Source organism: Penicillium mononematosum (assembly GCF_028829835.1).
Source record: "Penicillium mononematosum strain IBT 11891 chromosome Unknown utg000005l:1.0-9366267.0:1.0-9372171.0, whole genome shotgun sequence".
Taxonomy (NCBI): domain Eukaryota; kingdom Fungi; phylum Ascomycota; class Eurotiomycetes; order Eurotiales; family Aspergillaceae; genus Penicillium; species Penicillium mononematosum.
Genome location: NW_026643275.1, coordinates 7,096,545 through 7,114,210, shown reverse-complemented (window position 1 = coordinate 7,114,210; position 17,666 = coordinate 7,096,545). Strand labels below are relative to the sequence as shown.

At 48.3% G+C, this 17,666-nt stretch overlaps 6 protein-coding genes across 6 annotated transcripts; 1 reads left to right on the top strand and 5 right to left on the bottom strand.

Annotated features, from left to right (window-relative positions):
- Positions 1–237: 237 nt before the first annotated feature.
- Positions 238–528, bottom strand: N7519_010875 (uncharacterized protein; the record flags this gene model as incomplete). Its single annotated transcript, XM_057297648.1, has 1 exon — positions 238–528. One exon carries the CDS (start codon positions 526–528, stop codon positions 238–240), a length of 291 nt encoding a protein of 96 aa, XP_057145530.1.
- Positions 529–2,143: 1,615 nt separating this feature from the next.
- On the top strand, positions 2,144–2,914 carry N7519_010874 (YggS family pyridoxal phosphate enzyme; the record flags this gene model as incomplete). The annotated part of the gene is made up of 1 exon (XM_057297647.1): positions 2,144–2,914. One exon carries the CDS (start codon positions 2,144–2,146, stop codon positions 2,912–2,914), a length of 771 nt encoding a protein of 256 aa, XP_057145529.1.
- A 311-nt stretch (positions 2,915–3,225) lies between these two features.
- Positions 3,226–6,224, bottom strand: N7519_010873 (AP-2 complex subunit alpha; the record flags this gene model as incomplete). Its single annotated transcript, XM_057297646.1, has 5 exons — positions 3,226–3,336; positions 3,392–4,611; positions 4,641–5,330; positions 5,384–5,718; positions 5,773–6,224. 5 exons carry the CDS (start codon positions 6,222–6,224, stop codon positions 3,226–3,228), a joined length of 2,808 nt encoding a protein of 935 aa, XP_057145528.1.
- Positions 6,225–7,244: 1,020 nt separating this feature from the next.
- Positions 7,245–7,700, bottom strand: N7519_010872 (putative copper resistance protein Crd2; the record flags this gene model as incomplete). The annotated part of the gene is made up of 3 exons (XM_057297645.1): positions 7,245–7,315; positions 7,383–7,478; positions 7,541–7,700. The coding sequence occupies 3 exons, from the start codon at positions 7,698–7,700 to the stop codon at positions 7,245–7,247; spliced, it is 327 nt and encodes a 108-aa protein (XP_057145527.1).
- Positions 7,701–8,808: 1,108 nt separating this feature from the next.
- Positions 8,809–10,589, bottom strand: N7519_010871 (homeobox domain-containing protein; the record flags this gene model as incomplete). Its single annotated transcript, XM_057297644.1, has 4 exons — positions 8,809–9,047; positions 9,120–9,754; positions 9,813–9,950; positions 10,003–10,589. 4 exons carry the CDS (start codon positions 10,587–10,589, stop codon positions 8,809–8,811), a joined length of 1,599 nt encoding a protein of 532 aa, XP_057145526.1.
- Positions 10,590–15,212: 4,623 nt separating this feature from the next.
- Positions 15,213–17,493, bottom strand: N7519_010870 (THO complex subunit THO1/HPR1; the record flags this gene model as incomplete). Its single annotated transcript, XM_057297643.1, has 4 exons — positions 15,213–16,898; positions 16,953–17,071; positions 17,119–17,197; positions 17,254–17,493. 4 exons carry the CDS (start codon positions 17,491–17,493, stop codon positions 15,213–15,215), a joined length of 2,124 nt encoding a protein of 707 aa, XP_057145525.1.
- Between the last annotated feature and the right edge of the window lie 173 nt (positions 17,494–17,666).

Genomic DNA, 17,666 nt, shown 5'->3' with positions numbered 1-17,666 from the left:
TGTCTAAGACTAATATAAAATAGGAAAGGAAAAAGAACTCAATAAAGACAAGAATCAAATATTATGCAGATCATCTAGACCATTGCATCCACGTTACATATCATATGGAACACCGTAAACCCGCAGGGGTTCCATCTTCCCAATATAAAAACTGAGACCGCAAATCCCCCAACACCAAAGCTGTAAAAAGATAAACAAAGAAGAAAGAGAAAAAGATGTCAAATGTAAGTGTAATCACTAACGCGATCGCAGACCCCGCCATTGATACCACTGATACCAACGGCGCCCGAAAGAATCCTTTTCACCAAGGGAATCCTGAGATCGGCGGCCCACCTTGGTCTCCTTCTTGCGGGTCTCCTTCTCAGACTTGAAGCCACGCGTGGCATGCGAGTTGCAGAAGCAGTGCATGTGCACGGTCTCCACGCTGACACCCGGGCAGCCGTTCCGGCGGTGGGCGGCGCAGACGCTATTGCCGGCATCTTCTTCGCATTGGCACCATTCGTAAAGTGTAAAGTATTGGCGACACATATTGCTTTTGTTGGATGCTGTTCTTTAAAGTTGCAGTTGACTGTTGCGCGGTGTCCCGTAGGTATCCTTTTTGATAGTTGGTAGTTGATAGTTGATGGACAATGGGAAATGAAATGGATTTTATGATTTCAGGATGCGTCGAGCAAGGCGACTGCGAGATGGATATTGATAATGGTGTATTGGCAAGGCAATGAGGATGTCAAATGCCAAATGGTGTGTAAATGTGTAAAAATGGGTTCCAGTGTCGAACCTGTATAGCTACTAGGCCTAATCGGAAAGCCCGGGAAAGTATGCTTTGTAGCGGGTGATGTCGAGATGCTCAGAGATTTGAAAGTGTTCTTCAGACCAGCTGAAATGAGGCGTGACGATGAAGAGTTGCAGATGTCGGCAGGAAAAAAGGATCGGATATAATGGGCAATTAGCACTTTAAGTTCTTCCTGCCTAATGTAATGATGAGATATGTCATTGATCGTGTCTATGAATGGACCCACAGCTATTGATTGGAGCTGACGTCAAAGAAACCCTTTTGATTATTATGGTCCACGGGGGTATTGGGTATTATAACTCATAGTACTAGTGGGCTTATATATCATTAGTGGGCTTTCACCTTGCCTAGACTTTACTCCATCCGTCGGCTGAGAGCTGCAGGTTACATCAGACAGGTGGTATTCTCGCCGAGGGCGCGATGGGACTTGGTACCACTAATTTTGCTCTTGGACAGATCTAGACTTATATTAGTTAGCTACTCTTAATTGAGAATCTAGGCAGCAAACTTGGCGCTCTGAGGGGCCCCGGGGGGGGTTACAGGGTGAGGTAATGAAAATGGGGCTTGTTCTTAGGAGAAAGAGAAACCAAAAAAAGTAAAAAAAAGTAAAAAAAAATAAAATAAAATAAAAGCGGCGGCTATTGTTCTGTTTCAACAGGTTGAACAAAGGTAGGAAATAGAATCATGCAGAAAACATTAAAAATAGAGATCAAGGTCCTGCATCAAAGGAGGTACTAGTTTGAAACTCAACACAATCTGATCGACAAGACCAGCCGAGAGCCCTGACACTTTTGAGACGAACTGGGGGGGATCCGCCCATACCCGGCGCTCCGCAGGGGTCTCTTTTCCGGGCGTGCAGATCCGTGATTGGAGCAGAGGTCTGTCTGGCTTGCCGCCAGGATCTCGCATCGGGATTACCTACCGGGTAACTGTATCGTCTAGCGCCGAGGGGGAAAATAGAGTTTGCATGTCAGTTGACATTCTTGGATAGATCGAGATAGATGATCTCATCGTCGATTTAAGGATGCAAACGGAAAATTGAAATAAACTCTGAGGCGCAGGATGGTGGTGTGGCGGTGCATACAAGTCACGTGTGACGGGATACTTTCCGAGGGAAATTACCTAGGTGCCTGAGGCTCTCATCGAAAGTCCCACCTTCTATCCATAGCTCGGGTTTGGTTTACCTCGACTCAATTGACAGAGCACGTTATTGCATTCTCTACCTACCTGGCCCCTGGACAAAACCCCCAAACTCCCAATAATATATCCCCAAAAGGAGTACACCACCCCAACCAACCGATCAGCACCAACAATCACAATCGACACCACAACAACCCCACTCAACCTGCAATGACAACCAACACACCACCGCAACCCCCAACAATGACCCCAGCAACACCAGCGCGCGCCGCCGCCCTCCTCTCAAATCTAACAGCTGTGCGCGCGCGGGTGAGCACTGCCGCCCTCCAATCTCCAATCCCCAGCAAACCAGTCCGACTCGTCGCCGTCTCCAAGCTCAAGCCCGCATCCGACGCACTGGCACTGCACCAAACCCCAGGATCGCAACTCCACTTCGGCGAGAACTACCTTCAAGAACTACTCGAGAAATCGCGCCTGCTACCTGCAAGTATCAAATGGCACTTCATCGGCGGGCTGCAGAGCAACAAGTGCGTAACACTTGCGCGGGACGTTCCAGGGCTGTGGGCAGTCGAGAGCGTAGACTCGGAGAAGAAAGCGAAGTTGCTGGATAAGGGGTGGGGGGATCGGGGTCCTGAAATGGCTGCTACGAACCACGACGAGGATGGGAGGCTGCGGATCTATGTTCAGGTTAATACGTCTGGCGAGGAGAATAAGGCTGGTATTGAGCCTGCTGGCGCGGCGGCACTTTGTCGATATGTTCGTGAACAGTGTCCCCGGCTTAAGTTGCAGGGTTTCATGACTATTGGGGCTATTGCGAGATCACGGGTGACAACGGTGGAGAATGAGAATGAGGATTTTGTTTGCTTGAGGGACACGAGGGATCGGGTTGTTAGGGAGCTTGGGTTGGTTGGGGATGAGGCTGCGTTGGAGCTTAGTATGGGTATGAGCTCGGATTTCGAGGGGGGCGATTGCTCTTGGTAGTGATCAGGTTAGGGTTGGGACTACGATCTTTGGGGATCGGCCACCTAAGGCGGAGGCGAGTGTTGTGTAAGTTTGCTGGGTGGGTCATGAGTTATGATTTTTGTGAAAATTAAGCTTAAAAAAGTGTTGGCTTCTGGTGGTTTCGCCAGAATGCTGATTGTTCGATGTACCGATGCATAGCACTTCTATTTGTTTACTGGCAAGGGTTTATACACAAGAGATGCTATGTTCCACAAGGAACCTTGTTAATATTTTACTTGGTAATCCAATTAGAGATATACATGAATGCTCCCATATCACCCCCAGACGCCTTAATCGAAGGCTTCATCTGCTCTCATGCCCTGCGCCAGCTTCAGCTCCATCTGTCTGGCGAGTGCCTGCGGGACCTCTTCTTGGGTGGCACGAATAGTGACGCGATACATCTGAGAAGAGTTAGCATGGCGACAGCAAAATAATTGGAAGAGTTTTGATACATACCTTCTTCTCGTAGTTGGGCTCCAGCCGCAGCAGACAGCCCGTCTTGCCTCCCTCGAATTGATACACGGCGCACCCAACAATGTTCTGAGCGTTTGGATCGACACCATCCAAGATCTTGAATGAGAATCCCTCGACAATCTTCCTGGTGAATCTCTCATTGATGGTCTTGTTCTTACCCAGCAAGCCAAAGGTCTTTTGGGATTCCAGCGGTCCACCGCCGATCTGGCGCCATCGCTTGAAGAATTCCTCGGCCGACAGAGACGAGGATTCCATGTAGCGGTGCATTAGAACAGGCAGCTGGAGTGTGTAGGCCTGGAGAGCACCGGCCAAGTATGAGATACGGATGGTAGGTGCATCCGTGAAGGGACCATGGGCTGTGCAGAACAGAGTCTGCTGTGTCTGGCCGGCAGCCGGAATTGTTGGTTCGGGCAGATTCTTCGTGTCGATCTTCAATTGAGGAGAGGCCGGGTTGTCGACGGTGGTGGTAAGAGACCCAATGGCGTACGTGGATTTGTTGGAAATGTAGAGCTTCAGGACACCCATAGGGCCGCGGTACTCCGAGCGCAGCCCAACCTGGATCTGTGCATCTTCGAAGAGCACACCCTCGCGCAAGAAGAACAGTCGGTTGTAGCCGATGTCCCATTCTGGGGTCAAATGAGCGGCACTGGCCATGTTGGGAGCTGGGGCCGACGGACCGCTCAGATCAAGGCCTGCGAGGTCGCCCGATGCACTGGCCGCATTGGACGCGCTTGCCGGGCTGGCTGGAGTATTGCCGGACCCAGTGCGCGTGCCATGGACGATTGTCGTGAAGGTACGCTTGAGACCGGTGTTCTGTGCCAAGAGCATTTCCTGCTTGTCCGCATTCGCGTCCTTGCCACCGATAACCCAGGTCTTCTTCTCACTCGCACCGGCTGTCTTCTGGTGTAGCCGAGAAAGTAGAATGGAGGTTCGCTCTGAGAATGGCGGCATTTCATCGCAGACCGTTCGCAGCAGATCATCAGTCGGGAGAGTCGCCAGTGACAGGTATTCAAATGCTCGCTGCTGCAGTTCAGAATCGGGAGAATGGCTGTACAGGCGGAAGATTTGCAATAGCTGAGGTTTGATTTCGGGGAACAAATTCACAAACTTGACAAACGACGAGAGGATCATGGCCCGCGCGTTGTCGGAACTGGAGAACATCTTGGCCTGCAGGGCCAGGAATTGCTCAATAGGGCTTGAGCCTGCATTTTCAGCGATGAGGTGGCCGTACTCGCCAAGACATAGCAGCCGATTTTCACCAAGCTTTCGTGGCAATCAGACTTCAAGTAGCCCAGCAGGGTGTGTGCTGCATAAGCTTGTAGTTCTTCGTTGTTGGTCACGATCTGGATCACTCGTTGCCATACTTCGTCGTTCACATGTTCTCCTGCCAGTGAGAGCAGTTTCAATGTCATGTCGATGTACCACTGTGCATCGGCGGCGTACTTCTCGGTAAGAATAGCGACCTTGAGTACCATTTCCTCCCGAATGGCATAATCGGCGGTCTGCAGGTATCGCAAAAGCTCGTTCACAATGGGCCCGGCATTACTGGTATCACACATACTGTACAGCAGGTCCAATCCTTTGCGACGAACACTAATATCGCGGTCTCGAAGTGAGCCCAGGATGATGTTCTGGTGCTTTTTAATTGGGTCAAGGGTTTCGGCTCGAGCGGCGAAATGGGTCAGCGCATCCAGGCCGAGGTATCGAACGTTGGTCTCCCGAGACTGGATGTATTTGCCTAGGCGGGTGGAGATCTGCATCATGAGATTGTGCTCAGAGTCGAGGTGGATAAGGAGATTGATGGCTTCGAAAAGGATGGCGTTCTGGGCATTATTCTGCTGGACATTCTTGGGTGTTTCCATTGCAGCTTGCATCATCTGGGAGAGGGATTCTCGAATGATCTCGCGAACATGGCTGTCCTCTGTAATTATATGTGAGAAACTGAGCTATAAGCTGCCACGGCACTAAACATACCTGACGGAGGATAGTATTGCAACAGGCGCAAGAACTTAACCTGAATCCATGGACAAGGTACACGGTAGTAGAGGTAGTCCGGGGCGATATCGTTGTCAACCACAATCCGCTTCAATCGTTGTGCAGCCTTGACATAACAGCCTTTGTATTCCTCTGGCAAATCCTGAGCTAGCGCCATGACTAAAGAGGTGACGGAGAGCGTTACTCCCATGTCAGGGTCGTCCATAATCGATATGATTCTTTCTGCCCATTCGTTTCGTACAATGCCGGGGTATTTGCGGTACAACCGAAGCAATGTTAAAGCGGCCTTCTTTTTGACGAAAGCTTTGGAGGTACTGGAGAACGTCAGAATAATCATAAACAAAAACAAGGAACATTCCCAAACTCACGGTGAGATGAGCAGCCTGTGAACCTCCGAGCCGAGTGCTTCTCCAAGCTCTTTACCACCCACATTAGCCACAGCATGCAGGGCCAAGCAGTTATTCAATTCATTATGATCGAGCAGATCCTTCCGAATGCTGTTGACAACCAAATGGAGTAGCTCGTGCTCTTCATGCAAGAACAACGTGACAGCCAAGTATCCGATCTGCTTCTCAGAGTACTTAGACGAAGAGATCAAGTTGACAGCCTCGAGATGGCCGAAGTCCACATCGTAACCCTGAATGTAGACGTAAAGCAATTTGCAAACGTATTTCTTCTTCTGGTAACCATTGAGATTTCCAGACTTAAACTTCTGCCGAATATTGGCCAGCTCCTTATTCACGCGCTTCTCCTCGAGTTCTCTAGCACGGGCATTCCGCAGATCAGCAATGAACTGCACAAGCCCTCGCATCGACGACATAGCGACGGCAATAGCGGATCGTGTTATGAGTCCACGGACGCGAAAAATAAAATAAAAAATAAAATGACGACTATCGTATGGCGGGGGTTTCGATCGAGGTGCGCCCTCGCATGCCACGCGGGATTATCACCTCAGGGGGTTCGCGATCGGACGCACGTCACACAACCATGTCCCAGTTATGTTGGCGTGTCGATTGTGGGGCATTGGCTATGCAGCGTGTCGGGTGATGGATTTCCGGGCTTGTGGAAGCACCTTCGAAAACAGGGGGTTGTGGTGTAAGGGAGTTGAATTCTGGGGGGGGGGAGCTTGTCAGCAGTGGTTGGTTGGTGTGGGCCGGAGGTATCCGAACCACGACAACATACAGAATAGCGACCAATTTAGAGATCCCAGGATAAATAGGCCGAGCAGCACGCGAAGTCGAGATGAGTCCATCCCCGTAACTTGTCCGCATATTTCATTTGGGTCACTTCCGCTGTCGATCAGCTCGGGTTCCGCTGTGGCGGTATGTGGCGGCGGAGGAATACTGATCCGATGTGGCGGTGCAAGATGCGAAGTGTACATATGGAAGTAGAAGTCGTAGTTGTATTTGCCAGTTTGGACAGAACTCAACCAACTGATTCCTAAGTGATGTTCTAATATATTACCTCGATCTGAATCTTCCCATTCCAAACAAGCCTTGAGGCTCGACACGTTGTACCAAGTCTATTTTAAGAAGTATGTATATTCCCGTTTCATAGTCACCCAAGTCCATTTCGATAGCTTTCAGTGCACTAAACAAATCTAGCTTACGTGTGACCCGCGGGTTATTTCTTTCCTATACATATTCTAGTGAAATATTGGATAGTATTAAAATCTCATTTCGTATCTCATTCAGTAGGGAATGATAACCCTAAGCAACCTCAACCAGTAAAAATGCCCAAGCCCAAGACGCCACCACCCCATCAAGGCGGGGATGAAAAATGCAACTATCAAATAGAGAGAACCTCCATCAAAGCAAAAGATATAAGTGAATCGAGTCACTTAAGCGGTGCCAGTGAAGTCCACCTCGAGGGCGGAATCAACAGCAGCAGCCTTTTCACAGGTGCAAGAAGCTGGAGTGAAAGTTAGCAGGACATTCAACACCACAAATCACATTTTCTGAAGGAGACTAAAGCTCACCTTGAGGACGGCTGCCACAGGCACACTTCTCACCAGCGATAGGCTGGTTCTCAGTGACAGAGCGCTCACAGGTGCATTGGCCAGCTGGGCGAGAGCCTATTTTAAATATGTTAATATATATGTTTCTTCAAGATTATCAGAACAGTGGAGTCACATACGGCATGAGCAGCGGGGACCAGATACGGTGTTCTCGGAAGAAGCCCTATTGCAGCTGCAGTGGAGGGCGCTCTGTTGGCCGCAGGAGCACTTGGCCTGGGCGGCACAGACGCAGGAGCCATCTTGGCTGGTTTTGCAGCAGGTGGTGGTAGGGTGGACCATTTTGGCGGGTTGATTTGATATGACGGGTTGTTGAAGATTGAAGGTGAGGGATTTGTGAGTTTGCAAGATTGAAGTACAAAAGCTTAGAAATGTGTTTGTTCTCGAATAAAGATGAGGATGTCTGAGAGAAAGAAAATACCATGCTGCTTCTACGAGTCCCTTTATATACTCTCTTCTACATACGTCAGAGGGTGAGTGTATGGGCGGTGATTATCAATTGCTGGTCTTTGGTTGGTCCAGAGAAATGCTGTCACGTGACTTTGCTATGTTACGGTGGACGCTGATTGGCCCATCGCGGAGGCACGCAAATACACGTCGCTTGAGTGGACGATGTGGCCGGTGGATGTGAGAAAAGAAGAATTTGATTACTTTTGTCTTGATTCTGATTCGATAGAGATTTGGATGACCTCCAGGGCTGTGGTTCGGTGGCTTGTAGGCTATGCAAGCAAGGGAACTATTGTTTACTTGCATCGGGAGCTATGACCTCAATGAGTCAAATTCCGATAGCACGTACTCCGTACCAAAGAATCGGATATTGGAGGTTGTATGCCACGAAACTAGATGAAAGTATAGAAACAACTTGGTTTATTTGGTTGAATTAAATCGTAGACTCGAAGGTCTGTCTGTTTCTAAACGCTAAACACGGTGACGTCTATCTCTGTACCATTTCGACCTTTTTCACCCCAGGCTATGCAGCGAGATCAGAAACAATTAATATTAGACACACTGTCTTCCAGACAATGATCGCTAGATTCCAGACCAGACCAAAAGAAAGCGACAGAAATAGGAACATGATATGAAACAAAAAGCAGATCCAAAATGCTGACAAGAAAAAGCTTTTAAAAAGATAATTGATAACACAAGACACAGAAAGAGAAAAAACCCAAAAAAACCCAAAAACCAGAAACCAGAAATGGTAAACGCTATGACAATGATTAATGATTAGTACTCGCTGATATAGATCGCGGATCCTTGGTTAACCCAGCTAACCAGTTAACCAGAATGTTGACATGGAGACGAAGGAAAAGATGTGGAAAGCAAAACGAGGATGTCGTATACAAGACAAGTGGTAGCCGATTTTTTTTCAAAGCCCACCGTCTTGCTCCCCTCACTGCTGAATATAGTTGGGGTAGTTGTAAGATGGCTCCGAAGTTGGGAGACTCAGAGTTGAGGTGTTTGCTTGTGTGTAGGGAACTGCTGTGCCCATTGGGCCTGCGGTGGAGTCGTAGGGATAGGGCCAATAATCTTGTGCTGCTGAAACTGGCAGGTTCTGCATGGTGGCCAGGGGTCGGCCTTGAGTTGGTAATTGAGAGCCCATTCCAAGACTGTAGCTTTGTTGTTGGGGGCCTATATGAATTATGTTAGAAAAGCATTTGGGAAAGGTCGAGAGAACGACAAAAAAAAAAAAAAAGAACTAACCTAGGTTGTTCATATCGTAGGTAATATGTGAACCTTGAGTGTCTGTCGGCGACACCGAGCCCTCGAACGATTGGTGTTGGTCATAGGGCCCCATACCTGGATGACGAGGCATGGCGTATTCCATGGGTCGTCTCATATACGGCAGACCTGGCTGATTTGACTGGGGCCCCGCGAAGCGATTGTGCATAGGATACCCCGCATATGGCGACGGATGGGCGGACGCATCGGACAAGCTGCTTGATCTGGTGACTGGGTAATCGTTGCGGATGGTTCTATGTAAATCGGACATGGACGCAGACGCCGCAGGACGGAACATCATGTTTGACTGAGACAGGCTGTCATTTCGTCCAGTCGAAGATATGTATGTTCCTGCTGTCGATGCAGAGCTGAGAGGCGAGACGAGATAGTCATCTTCGTTTGGTCGGGTGTAGCAATCGGTACGCAGTGTTCTCAAAGCCCCGAAATCTGGATTTGGAACCCCGTAACCTTGGGGAGATGCCACCGGCGTGACACCTGATTGTTTGCCCTCAAAGGGCGTGCGGAGAACTTTTGTGGTATCGAAATCGTCAGGAAGGGCCCGAGACTTGAGCATTCTCTCCCGATCATTCGTAGTGAGACGCTTGAGCTTTGCTCGCCTGGCAGTACATCCACATTAGCCAAGGACAGACGATTCAAACTAGTTGAACACCGTACCTATTCTGGAACCAGACTTGCACTTGACGCGGGGTCAACCCAGGGATTTCCCTCGACAGACGTTCTCGATGAGCCGCATCGGGATGTGCCTGGCGAGTGAACTCGCTCATCAGAAAGCGGGTTTGGTTATGTGTTAAACTATACTTCTGTCAGCAACAATGCGTTATACTTCGAAGACAAAATTCCGTACCGAAAACGCTTCATCTTCTTCTTCTCCATCGAAGGCGATCTATTGTCATCACTACCCATCATATCCTTATCATCATCAGGACTGATCGTCGATTCTCTCTCGTGGTCGTCTCTCGGGTCATGGCCCGAAAACGATGAAGCACCCGTCTCTTCAGGATGACCACCGTGCCCGACCAGGGGTTGAACGGCCGAAAAGCCCCGCTGATTCAGACTCGGGATCTCCAACTTAACACGCGGAAGCATATCCTGTTTCGCCGCCTCCAGCCGGTGGTTGACCGTATCCCGTGAAGCATCTCTCTCCAAGTACGGCGCTGAACCCATGCTGACAGGCTGTGCCGGGTTATTCAAGGCGTTCTCAGCCTTATAACCAGTCGGCTGCATCTCCACAGGACGAGCGGGGGCGTGCACCAGAACAGGAACGCCAGGCTCCTCTTTCTTCTGCACAGATAGCCGTGGCGAGATAGTTCTGGGCCCTAAAGAGATTCTCTCGCTATTTCGGGTTGATAGATGAGACGAAACTGCAGATAGGGGAGAAGGAACTGGCGAAGATAATGAAGGCAACCAAAGGCAAGGGCCGCCGACTGACATGGTAAGGGTCTAGTTTTGGGTGTGCGTATGTGTTGCCCTTACTCACGATAGTTCAAAACCAAAAGACAAGTTCTCTTTTGAAAAGGGAAAAGAAGTAGAAGACTTTCAACGGAAACAATAGGAGAAATTCTAGCCCAAACAGGAAACGGTAGACTCCCCCCGATATGAGACGTTGGTGTGGGTCTGATCGAAGTGCCGTTAAGGAAAAAAAGAAAAAGGGTCAGGGTTCTGCAATTAAAGTAAAGGGTGAAAGCTCCAGACTTTGAAGAAAATAAGAAAGGGGATTAAAGCCAAAAAGCGTGCGTGGCAGGTGAAAAGGAACCGGTGTGTTTTCCAGAAGAGGAGAAGGAAAAAACAAGGCCCAAACGAGGATAAGACTACAAGCGGGACATCTGTCTCCAGCTTTTATTATTATTTTTCTTTTTCTTTTCTCTGGATCTAAGATCGGTTCTTGATTTCTGATGATCGTTACGCAGCTGGGCAGTAACTATAAGATGTTGAGAGAGAAGCATCCACCAAAGTGAAAATGTGGTACCTGGGACACACGCCGCTAGGCTAGGATCGACCGGAGGTATCTTGTGAGGCAAATAGGTCTTAATAGCCAAGCGAGGTCACAGTGGGAATACAGGGATATTAAACGGAATGGGAGGGTCCACCACTTTAGCCCGATAAATCCCATATACATCTAACTTGGAATATAATGTAGCTATTCATCTTCTCACGGCCTACAATGTTGTACTCCGTACATCAGAATATTCAAGCGCAAAAGAAAAAGAAAGGGAAAAAAAAAAAAACTCATATCTGGTTCAGCTGAATCAATTCTCAGGTGGGCCTGAGGGGTGTGAGACTAATGCTGTACATGTATGGAGTACAATGTAGGAAGTCCAACAAGACATCGACTCAGTGAGTCCACAGATCAACACTCGATCTATTTTACCTGGATGAAGATCATATACCGAACGGTCCATAGCGGCAGCCGTTAACATCGTTGGTAAAACATCAGGTTACAGATGGTATAGATGGTATGGGACGATACGGATGCCTAGTATCATCAGAAACTAAAAGGATCGCCTCGGAGAATAAAATGGTAGCCTCCGATCCAATGCCCATATCCGGCCTAAAGCCATTTTACCCGTAAGGCGTCCCTGGATACGAAGTGATACAGAAGATTCCAAACAGAGTACAGAGTACGGAGTACGTGGTAAAAGAATACAACATAGAATCCTGTACGGACAGTCTTTATGACGATAACGGCCGAGTGCTCATGGAAGCCCGTATGGATGGCGGCTGAAAAGCTGGGAACTTCCACGTCAACTCAGCTTGAAGCTTGGATGGTAAAGGGGACAAAATGGGTCCTGCGGGACCTGAGACCCGGAAGTGGGAAACTCAAGATAAAGGAGACAATGGCCTACTTGTATGTCTTATATTCTCGAGGGAAAATGTGGAATTGACCGAGGATCTTAGCTCGGATCGGTATACGGAGGACGGAGCGGACAGATGAGACAGAGAAGGAAAAGAAGAAAATCCTGATTCTCCCGTTACTCCGTCCAGATGTAAGACCCTCCACCGGAACGCGCATCCCAGGCCATGTGGGAAGGACCGAGTGGCGTGCTGAGGATCCATAAGCGGGCAAGCTGAGCCGCCAGACAGGGCTATCGATCAAAGGATGAGAGCCACTCAGCGGGCTGCCCGCCACAACTCCATGGACTCGGAAAGAAGCGAAGTTGAGACGTGGATTATCCACTGAAGATGACTGGGAAATAATAATAATAATAACAATAATAATATAAATAATATAAATATAAATAAATAAAAATAAATTACAAAAATACAAAATGAAAGGGACCAACATATATTAAAAACAATATATATTTATATAAAATCCAAATGCCGAAACGAACCAATATCGAGGACTACAATATATATTAGCAATGAAACCTGAGAAAGGGCTCCAGTTTACCGGAGCGATATAACCTTTGTAGAGCCTCGTCCGAAGACAATTTCGATAGTTCCATGATTCAAGCGGCGTTACCTTCTTCAGGAAAGACCACCAAGCGGGCCTTGCGCAGTGAAAATCGGTTCCCGAGGTCGGAATTCGATACCTAGCAAGGGAGTTGTTTAGAGAATATAATCCAATGGCTCGGTACTCCGTAGTTGTAAGGAGAGTTGTCTCCTGGAAATCTCCACAATGTGAAACAATTCGAGTCGCAGGATGAAATGAGGCGTTAACCGTATGAGTACTGAGTACTCCGTACGGAGTAGAAATGAATATTTTCATTCGAGATTGTGGGTCAGAAAGGACTCTGACAAAGAGCATCGGATATATCGGATATCGGATATCGGATAGGATTAACAGAGGTGAGATATGTGCTTTCTTTTTCTTTCCAAGTTTAGACCGAATAACATGCAAAACATATATGTCCAAAAGCATACAATATACACAAGCAGACAAAAGCAGACAAAAAAACCGCTTCCCCAAGGCCAAGGTGGATCTCGGGGGAGAAAACTCGGAGCCGTTGGATTTCGATCCCACTGACGATCGCTACAATTTTTTTTTCTTCTTTTTTTTTCCTTCTTTTTCTTTTTTCGTTTCGTGTTGGACCCTGAAGACAAAATAAAATTAAAAAGCCAAGATCAGGACCATGACCGTTGCATCGTATGATGTCCCTCCTTGGTAATCTCCCTATATTGTCCTGGAACGTGCTATGCGGGGAAGATCGAGTAAATGTCATCTATACACCTAAACACCAACATAGTAGTATATGCATATATTGTATTGTAGGATCAGGCCACGTATCTTGTATGGAGTATTCCATATACATATACAACATACAACATACAACATACAGGTACGGAGTAATTTTTATTCCTATTTATCCATCGGACTTTAGAATATTAAGTAGGTGACGCAAGCCGATCTCTTGGCAAAATGGAGGCTTCCCCTTACGAGAATTAATCTATACATACAGGTAATAATTTCTGGTATACAACATATATTGTAGGCCGCAATACAACATAGTAGAGAACAGATGCAAGCATAATATGCTCTTAAAGATATATTGTGTAGATGTACTCCGTATACATGTATACAGTTCCCGATCCGGAAAGTTACATATAAACATCAAAAGGATGGGAGTGGGTCACAACAGAAAGGGGAAAGAAAGAGACTCGGATTTTCCGGTTATCTTATTGCTGACATCTCCAAGCACGTCGGTCCATCCATTACTCCGTCGTCCGTACTCCGTATGTTGTACTCCGTAGAATAAAAGATAGTCCACATGGCCAGTGCATTCAGATCGGACCACATGGCCTACCGTTATACCTCCTTCCGTCTCTTGTATAGCGGGTGTCCACTTATGGAGACTAAACTCGACGCTTGTGTCGATAGTGGTTCGGACTGTTGAACTTCCCATGTGGTTTTGATTTGTTGGAGTGGACACCTATACAGTCTACTGAGTGCATCGAACCCCAGACGATCAGTGCGCGATTTTCCTGGCTTCGCTTGCTCTTCCCAAACCCTATTTTGCTAGTATATTTGTATATCACGAACTACTCGAAAAGGTTCTTCTCTGAGCTGACGGGAGAAAAAAGGGGGCCAAGTGGACAGGGGAAGAAACAAAGTGCCCACTTCTGCAACTAATGGTTCAATGGGGATTTTTTTTTTTTGATCTCGTGTACAACGTACTCCGTACTCCTGGAGACTTACTCCATATTCTCTCCTTTTTTAAATTTTTTTTTATTGATTCCGTTCTGATGAAGTCGCTTAATATTACGGAGTACTGCTTAATCAAAAACCACTTAATCTTACCCCCTGGTTTCTCATACCAAATTCATTTTTTTGGGGAAATTGGGAAAAGTGAAACATGGCTGCGACGCCGACCCCGCCACTTGTGAGAAATTAGTTCTGGAGAACATGGACAGAACATGACATCTTTTTTCCTAATTTACAGAGTCATGCAGGAACCCTTTCAAGTCATTTGTATTAGAGTTGCCGATCAGCTAAAGAATCGTGGTCTCCACGTTAGCTAATTCATTGCCCTCTTAGTCCCCATGGCGGGTATGAACTCTCATCGCTTTTATTCTGTGGCCCGCTTCCCGTAGAATGTCTAGGTGTCGGATTGGTTTAGGCCCGCAATCAACCAATGGGCCCAATTGATTGGTGTTATTGTTTCGGTTTAAGCGACATCTTGTTCCGATTCTGCTCCGATGAAGCTGAATGGCGACCCTGAAGAGGGGGTTCTTGAAAAAGAAGAAAAAAGAAGGAAAAAAAAGAAGCTCGTAAAATGACCCCCAATTAGGGCAGAGGAAGGTTAACTCTGCCTGCAACCCAGGACGCACTCTGGTATTCGTATTCGGAAAAAAACACCAAGTGCTGAACCATTCCAGCAGATGTGTCGCAGATAATGCAGGTGCACGGATGTGGTAATCTCACTCCAGATCACGGCACTAACGGCGCCGTGATATTGATGCAGGAAATCCTGCAATTTGCCTGGATAATCTGGATGTGGTTGGTCGCAGCGCACTGCGCCAGACTGTGCTCATTGGGGGATGATTTTCTCCGGACAAAAGGGGGTCAAAGCCATCGAGTTTCCAACAGAATATCTTCAAGCCACAAATCTGGCTTTACGTGGCAGAGTCCTCTTTCGAGGCGCTAGTGGCGGCAAGGGCCTCTTCTTTTCTCTCATCGGTGCTCGGGTCTTGTTTTTCGCTGATGACGTCTTTGTTTTCGACTTGCATTTCCTTCTGATCTGTGCCTCGGGGCAAATCCTGGGGGTCCCAAACACTCTCAGATCGGCCGGCTGTCTCGACATTTCCCTCAACAGGTCCTTCGAGTTCAGCAGCCTCGGTCACTTCAGCGGGCTCTTCGTCCTCAACGGGCTCTTTGGTTTTAACAGGCAGGTCCTGAGCTCCATCGAGGGACTGGGAGATATCCTTGGCATCACCAGAGGAACTGAGCTCATTATTATCTTCAGTCGCCGTAGCACTCTCGAACAAGACCTGTAGGTTGTTACCCTCTCCGATTTTGTCGAATGCAGCGAGCTTTCCTTTCGCAGCAAGGCGTAAGATTCGCCAGGACTTGCTGGCTTTAGCGCCCTCGGCAATCGCCTTGTCCTCGTCGGTCATCGCCATATCGATGTCCATTTCATCATCCATGATTCCCTTCAAGAATGAGTCCGCGGAAGGAACGCTGTATCGGTCGGATTCCTTGAGACGCTCGATATTGGCCAGCGCCTCAGTGTCAGCAAGGAACTTCAAATCGAGAGAGCCCATCGGGGACGGACGAAGGCGCTTGTTGGCATACGCCTTGGTGGCGTGCTCGCGGGAAGTTGTGTACTCCGCCGCCGAGATGGCTGGTCGTTCAATCAATGGACAGCCCTCGGCTTTCCACCGCACCCAGTTCTTGTCTCGAGACAAGACTGTGTCCACCATGCGATAATAGAATTTACCTCCGGGCCCTTGTTGCAGATATCCCTCGATGCTTTTTCGCATGCTGGTCGCCCACTTGGTATCCTCCTCATTCAAAGTAAAACCGTAGAGAACAGACTTGTTTGTTGTATTGGCCAGGCGTGATTTGGACTTTGATGTGAGAGAAAGCACAAAGTCGAGGAGAATAAGAGCCTGGACTAGAACATGTCGTCGGAAGGCGGTATCGCTGATTTCGAGGTCGAACAGATCCCGGCTAGTTAAGTACTTCGGGTTGAAGCTGGTGGCGACTTCAGAACCATCCGCAATGCGCTTGCGCTTGTTCGACTTGCGGGCATCTTCTGAGGCTCGGGCAGAGCTCTCATTTTCCATCTCGGTGTTGATGTTCTTGAATGCAGCCAGCGTAGCTTCCATTCCAGTCTTGAATGATGTAAATCTTTCAGCATCGAACATCTTGCTCGGTGCGGAGAAATAGGCCTGAAGGCTCCAGAAGAGCGGGTAGAGTGCATCCAAGTCGACTTCATCTGATTTCTTCTCATCGCCAGTAGAAACAACAACCTTGGGCACTTTCGATGTCTCCTGAGAAGTGGTCTCAGCCTGGCCCGCCGCTGTCTCTCCGGGTGCCGAGGGTTCAGCCCCATCAGTCATTGTTGTATCCTGTTCCTGCTTGGCGCTAGACTCTTTCACGATTTCGTCAAAAGTCGTAACATTCTCAGAGTGGAACTCGCCGCGAAGGTTAACCGAACTCTTGTCTCCAAGTGGGAAACTCTGGAAGAGATAGATAAACACCCGGCCGCAAAATACTGTATCTTCTGCGCGCGAGAGCCGGCGAAGAAGCTCGTTGCATGATCGTAGAATAACTAAGCTTTTCTGTTTGAAATGTTTCTTTTGGCGGGGTCAGCTTTGCGACAGATCCAGTAGTTGAGGGGCTGTGTTGACCTTGGTGTTCCTTTCCCTTCGGGATTCTAAGTAGTCGAACACTTTGCGGCAACCATCAATGGTTTGACTATCTAGGAGCTCTTCAATGAGCCAGAAAATCAGACCGGGTTCGCATTGTTCTGGTGATTGTTAGATCGGCGTAGACTGCGGAGGGAGTACGACTGACCATTATCGGAAAATATCGAGACGATGTCTAGGAGGTTCCAGATTTGAATGAACGCAGGATCATCGATAGAAGTCGAGGCCTATGACGAACTGTTAGCAAAGTGCCCTGGGGACTAGAGGTTTGTACGGGCCGTACCAAAACGCGATAGAACTTCTCGCGAAACGCGATTTCCACGGCCGCAAGCTTAGTCTGTGGGCTTAGATGCTTTGTAGCCTTGTCATCCTCAGACGGCACTTGCCATATCGATTCGCCTAGGTGTGTTTCGGTCAAAGGGGGTTCGATCTGCTTGTCGGGCTTGACCTGCGCGGCGCGATCCAGGAGACTGTCCACTAGTCTTTTGTAGACATGGACGCCGGCATCGTCCTCGTTCGCCATTTTCTGAGCGTCTACCCAGGCGCCTTCGTAAGGGACCCTTGAGGGGTTGTCTCAAAGTGTCGTCTCGGATTGTCGTCTCGAGCGTGTTCGTAAGTGCCTTCTCGAACGTCTTTTAGGGGGCCTTGGACTTCTCTAGATTGCGATCTTTAAATCTTTGTCACGGTTTCCTCAAT